At 45.4% G+C, this 6,677-nt stretch overlaps 1 protein-coding gene across 1 annotated transcript; it reads right to left on the reverse strand.

Annotated features, from left to right (window-relative positions):
- Positions 1-4,004: 4,004 nt before the first annotated feature.
- Positions 4,005-6,330, reverse strand: rtn4rl2a (reticulon 4 receptor-like 2 a; the record flags this gene model as incomplete). The annotated part of the gene is given in 5 exon segments (XM_083928582.1): positions 4,005-4,859; positions 5,007-5,240; positions 5,395-5,621; positions 6,133-6,240; positions 6,243-6,330. Coding segments are annotated over 5 exon segments (1,512 nt in total).
- Positions 6,331-6,677: the final 347 nt, after the last annotated feature.

Here is a 6,677-nt window from a genome sequence, read left to right on the forward strand (position 1 = left end):
AGAGGTTCAGAATGTTCAGAATTGTAATGTCTAAGGCATGTTTTTGTTTGGTCTAAAGACGTCAGCCAACCAAGGCTTAGCGCGTCCTGTCCCTCTCCCTAAAAGACTGTGCGAGATTTGGCAAATCGTCATTCCCTACTAGACTCTAACTTGTGAGGATGTGGGGATGAACGTATTTTTGTCTGCAGAGGAAAATGCTTTGGCAAAATAAACCACGGAGAAAAAGCTGATCTGTTTGTTGATCTTTATTGAAGAATCTATTTCCACAACAGTACTATGGTGAGGTTGTAAGCCTGATTTAAATTTCTCAAAAATTTCTTGACTTGACTAACTCCCATTTAGCTTCAGATAAACTTTTGAATGCATTTTTGTAGGGCTGCCCCCAAATAGTCGACCAAGCACTGGTCGACCAAAAAATAATTAGCCAACCAAAATTCCATTGGTCGACTGGTTGCAGGAAAAAAAAAAAACATTTGGAGCCATGTCTTTTCAAAATGAAGTGACGACCACTGGTCGACTAAGAAAATCCTTAGTTGGGGGCAGCCCTACATTTTTGCATAGAATGAGTCTAGTTAATTCTGTCCCTTATGACATACATTTTAATTTTAATGTAACAAGTGATCTCTTGACTTCCAGTGGGGGCAGGAGGAATGACCATCCTTTGTGATATACTGTACATATACATACAAGTACAATGTTAACCTATCCTTTAATGGTGGTTCATGTGCATAATTCAGTGTAAATTATCAGTTTTAAGTGTTTTTTATTGATAGATTCATAGAAAAAAAGTGTATATTTACCTTGCCATAATTATTTTCTGTAATATACTGCCTGGAGAATCCTGCTCTTCAATTCTCTTTCTCATTCACTTGCAAATTACAGTATATATTGCATCTTTTTATTTATTTTTTCATATGTCTATTATTTATTGTTTAATTAGTTGGTCCTTTATTGATTGCATGCTATCAGAACATTCTATGCGCAGGTGTTATTCCCTGTATGTCGTTAGATCAATGTACCTTACAGGGTCACTGTGCTTGAAATGTTGGTGATGAGTAATGAAATATACACTGCTTCATCTCCGCGCTTCCATTTCTCTGTTTTTCTCAGCACAGTTGAGAAAGCTGGACAACTGCCGGGAGGACTTACACAATGGCAAGTGTGTCTGTGTGTCCTTGTCTGTGTGTCAGTGTGTGTGTGTGTGTTTGTGTGTGTTTTGGTTGTTTAACTGGACAATTGCCAAGATATAAAATGAAGCGCCCACGCAAACACATTTTGTTAAAACAAGTATGAATTTATTCTTTCTTTATGCTGCATCTTTCAATAAATAGTATTTTCTTTGACAGTAAAAATAAATAACAAGCCGATCTGTCATATAGAATTATTACTTCTTTATCAAGTACAAAACATAGAACATGCACACAGACAAAATGAACAAGGAAACAAATGGTATAACTGGCACTTTGGTCGTCTGACAGTGACCTCCCTGTCATGGCCACTGAAGAGCACCCCGGCTCAGTTTGACCTCATCCACAAGACTCAATAAGAGACTTAACAGCGAAATGACACCAAATATTTCACTGAGAAAAATAAGAAAAAGAAAGACTGTGAGGTTACTGCTGAAGGTGTGTGTGTGTGTGTGTGTGTGTGTGTGTGTGTGTGTGTGTGTGTGTGTGTGTGTGTGTGTGTGTGTGTGTGTGTGTGTGTGTGTGTGTGTGTGTGTGTGTGTGTGTGTGTGTGTGTGTGTGTGTGTGTGTGTGTGTGTGTGTGTGTGTGTGTGTGTGTGTGTGTGTGTGTGTGTGTGTACGTCTCTAACATTACCTCCTACTCTTTCACACCTACTGCATCTCAGCCTTGCCCTCATCACCTCTATTGGAGATTGGGACCTTCTCCTTCCATTAAGGATGCTTTAGGAAAACAGTGTACAAAGAAAAGGAAAAAAGAAAGGGAGTTGCTATACATCAGCACGCCTACACTATCTGGCTTCCTGCAAGGTTACAGGCTTTAAAGATTGAGGGATTAATAAAGACTACTGACAGAGAGAGTGGATGTCTATATTTGGTAACTTCCTCCTACTGGTCTCTTTCTTCCGCTGCTTGCTCCGAACATTCCTTTTCCTTATTTCTGCATTCTCAGCATAAGCAAAAACCCTGTCGGTTTGATTTTTGAGGCTTCTCCTCTATTGCTTCACATCCTTTCTTCATCAGTTTGTCGGTCCTAATGTGTCCCCTGCTCTCACCAGGCTCTCACTGCTCTCTTAGTGAATTTACAAATCAACCAATTGCACCTCGTCTGTCCATCTGGTGTCGCCCACCGATGAGTCAGTCGAGAAAGTCGACAAAGCTTCTGACGTATTTGCCTTTTTCAGAGATGCCAGCTTGTGAATCCATTCATTCATCCTCGTGTAGCAGACACACACACAGACAGATGACCCTCACTGCCTGGACCATCCTGAGTACCTCAGTTTAGTCACACAGCTCCAATCTGCTACTTCTAGGTGTTTTTCTGGTTTGAATTGGGGTTTTATCCCATGTTTGTTTTTGTTTTCAACACAACATAGCCACGTAGACAAAATTCAAGTCAGGGCTGTAGTACTTGAGTTCAGTGTCAAGTCTGTACATCAAGATCTCTTATTTTTAAGTCTTGTACTTGTCTTGGTCTTATGCCTTGCTCTTGTACAGAATGTTGCCTACAGTAAATTATATGCATTTATTAGTTTGTTTCCTTAATCATTATATTGGCATGGGAAATACACTATTGGTAATTATGGTCTTGATCAGGACCCGATTTGTTCTGGACTTTGTCTTGACTCTGACTCAACAATTAAATTGGTTTTGACTACAGCCCTTCCTTAAATAGAGAGTTAATAAATTAAGTTCTGCAAATATTGCCCCAAAGAAAAGCAGGATTCAGGAAATATTCAGTGTATTTTTTTATCAAGATCTTCTGCATCCAAGTCAACAATCTTTACACAGTATATCAATATGTCACAGAAAGACATCCACAAACCAAAAGTTCTGGCTTCCTGACAGGAAGCATTCGTTCTCTGTGGTTGTCTCAAACGACACCACGTTTACAGCAAATTGTGTGATGAAGTGATGGACGGAACAAATACGGATGAGTGGATTTATTACTTTCCTCCTGCAGGTCGCTGCTTCTAATGCCAGCACTGTCCTTCACAGTGTCGCTCTGTATTCTCACTGCCTCTTTTCTTATTGCTGCATGAACACTCTGCCCCTCCTCTCTCCTTTCCTCTCTTCCTCTTTCTAGTCCTGTATTGTTGGAAAAGAAACCTCCCTTCCTCTCCCTGTTGTTTCCCTTAGCAGCCTTCCTTATCATCTCTTTCGTTTCCCCTCCCTCCCTCCCTCCCAGCTTCACAGTTTATCGTCTCTGTCATCTCTTGTAAACTCTTAGCCTTGCTGTGCTCTGTCCTGTAGAAGCACTATCCCTCTCTCCTGGATGAAGATGAAAGTGATCGTACTGGTCCACTGATGTCACAAAAAATACATACCTATTTACATGACACTTTAAGTGGTTACAGTATTGTCATTACTGTGCACTGATTCTAACAGTAATCGCAGTATTCGTAGCAGCCAGTTAATTGGATGCACTAATAGCAATAGTAGTTCTAACTAAGTTGAAGTGACAAAATTGACAACATCATTCACAACTGCTATCAAATTGCACTGATATTAGTGATGGACTCAGCCCTCGTAGCCCTGATTGCAGGGAATCATAAGGTGACACCTTACAGGTGAGACACAGAAAGCCATACCTGTAGAATATCGTAGATATTTGTGGCCTCAGCTGGAGAACTCTTATCAGCCCTGAAAAGTGTTAAGCCCTGTAGGTGGTAGATTCAGAATCTAACCGTCCCCCTATCTCCCTCGCTGTGCCTTGAGGATTGGCTTACAGCAAAGCGGGCAAAGGGGGTGTAGAGTCTAACAGGTATTCTCACAGCCTTTAAAACAGGCTGGAAGGGGAAGGGGTGCTAAGAGTCTGATTCAGCCGAAAAGCAGGTGAAGGTTGAGGCAGAGGCTGAAAACAGAAAGGGCTAGTAGTGTGAGGAAAGACGGCGAGGAGGGAGAGGAAGAAGATGGAGGCAGGTCGAACTCAGGTGGACATTCAAGCTCGAAGCACCGCAGTGTGACACCTGAGTCCTCGTTGCCGTAGTTTGTCCAGTACTCATCTGCGTCGAGTTTGGGCAGCGCCAGCTCTTCCTCCCCCAACTCGTACTTTACTACTGAAGTGGTCGTGGAGGGGCCTTTTCCATACAAACCAGCTTTTACAGTCTCTGAGGCTTTCTCAAAGTGACCTTTTGTGGATGACTGGGGCTTGTTCTTGTGGAACCACCAGCGGGTTTTGGTGCTGAAGGTGGTGGTGGTGGAGCCAGCGATGGAGCCAGGGTCGGGCAGGGGGCAGAGGGCGAAGTCCATCTCACGAAGGAAGCGGAGGTCCTGGTTGCGGCGGGTGGAAGGGGAGGCACAGATCACCTCGGATGAAGAAACACGGGCCTCGCGAAACCACTCCCACAGGGCACGGGCCTCGCAGCCACAGGACCAGGGGTTGGCGTTGAGGCGGAGGAACTCGATGCCCTGGGTGTCTCTCAGGGTCTGGCTGGGCAGCTCAGCCAGGGAGTTGTTGAAGAGGAACAGCATGGTCAGGCGGCCGAGGTCGCGGAAGGCGCGGCGGTTCACCTGCCGGATGCGGTTGTCATGGAGAAGAAGGCGGTCCAGATTGACCAGGCCACGGAACACGTTCTCTGAGAGGGTGCGGATACGATTGCCATGCAGGAAAAGTTGGCTCAGGTTGATGAGGTCAGAAAATATGTCATCCTGCAGGAAGTGAAGATTATTCTCCTGAGGAAAAAATAAAAGAAGGTGGAGGGGATTAGTATGAAAAGATCAGACACACTGGCATTCTAATATTTGTAACCGTCCATGTGTTGGGAGCTGCGTGTGTGTCAGTTATCTTCATGTTTTTGTATGTGTCTCCAGCGCCCCTACCTGCAGGTAGAGAAACTGCAGACTGTATAGCTTGTGGAAGATGTCATGGGGAAGGGCAGAGAGCCGACAGCGGTGCATGTGGAGGCTCTGGAGCTTCTCTAGACCGCGGAAGGCACCCCCCTCCAGCCTGTGGAGGTTGTGGTTGTCCCCCAGGTCCAACTCCTCCAAGTCCCTCAACTCACTGAAGGCCCCTGCCTCAATCCACGTGATGTTGTTGGCGAACAGCCACAGGACCTGATGCCAGAAAACAAGTGAATTGAACGGTGATTATCTTTCTCGGTGGTTATTAAATGTGTAAAACAGAAATTGTCTAAGATTAAATAATAAGAAACAGCTTCGCACTTCTCCTTCCCTTGCTGCAAAAGCAGTTTAACACACTCCTTCTTACCTGAGTCCCGAAGCCAAAAGAGCCAACTCTAAGCTCCGTGATCCGGTTGTTCTGGAGGAATACACGCTGCGACTCATAGGGCACTCCGACCGGGACGGCGGTAAAGTTCTGCGCCTGGCAGCTCACAGTCATGGGCGTCGGGTAGCACACGCACAGGTGCGGGCACGCCGATGCCGGACTTGGCTTGCCGAGGACCAGCCACACCACCAGCCAGAGGGAGAGACCGCCTGGAGGAGAGAAGGGAGAGAGGGAGGTGAGCCGGAGCTGTCCGTGGTGCTGATATCCGATCACATTCATCACATGAGGCGAAACTGTGTTCGGGTGTGTATTGCGGTTATGGCAGTAGTATTTGAGTTCTAATTGCATCTCGACTTTTCACACTTTGCAATGTTTCTACAATAGGTTTACGCCAAAGCACTACACTTGCACTGACCATTAAGCACAGCGTTATCGCAAAACTATCAAACCACATCAGCTCCTTCTAAACGTTAATACAAAGTTCTTCATGCATTTCACTTCACATTGTCATGCAATCTATTATAAACTACTGTTATGAATCCAAAAAACGTAATTTTCTGAGAAAACCTCATAGCTTTCTATTGAATATGTATCATCCATCAAATCATGTATGCATATTCGAGCTTGCGAGTTTTCTGAGATTAAAAACTTAGAAAAAAGTACCAAAAAGCAGTGTAGTGTCCGTGTATCCAAAACCATAGAAGACAGAGACAAACTTACTTTTGCAGTTGCGCATGATGGAGCATCGTCGGCTCCGAGAAATAGAAGAGGTGTCCATCCTGAACCAAAGCCCAAAGCGAGTTAGCCTAAGAGGGCGAAGTAAAGCCTGCTATCTCCGCTGATGCCCTGGTTCCCGAGTCGGAGCGACTGAGAGTGTGCCTGTTGATGGCTACCAGTGTCCCATATATACTCAAGCATCCCGTTATTGCCTACGGCAGTGGGCGCCGAGGATTCTCCTACGTCACTGATACGGGGTCATGAATGAGTGAGGGCGGCAAGAAACGGAAAGGGGAGGGGCAGACCGTAGGGGATTCTCTTGGAGAGTTTGTACGCGCGTAAAGACTGGTTGGAGATGTGCGCTCAGGCTCTGAGAGGAGGAGACTTTCTCGACGCACATAGAACAAGACGGAGGGAGGGGGGGAGGGAGAGTGAAAGTAGGAACAGTGAAGGGAGGGGGAAAGGCACGGTGCCCGGTGATGATGACTGGGTTCTGTGGAGGAGCAGAGAACGGGTAGGAGAAGAGCGCACGGCTCGTTTCCTGGCTG

This window comes from Echiichthys vipera (genome assembly GCF_963691815.1).
Source record: "Echiichthys vipera genome assembly, chromosome: 2".
Lineage (NCBI taxonomy): Eukaryota > Metazoa > Chordata > Actinopteri > Perciformes > Trachinidae > Echiichthys > Echiichthys vipera.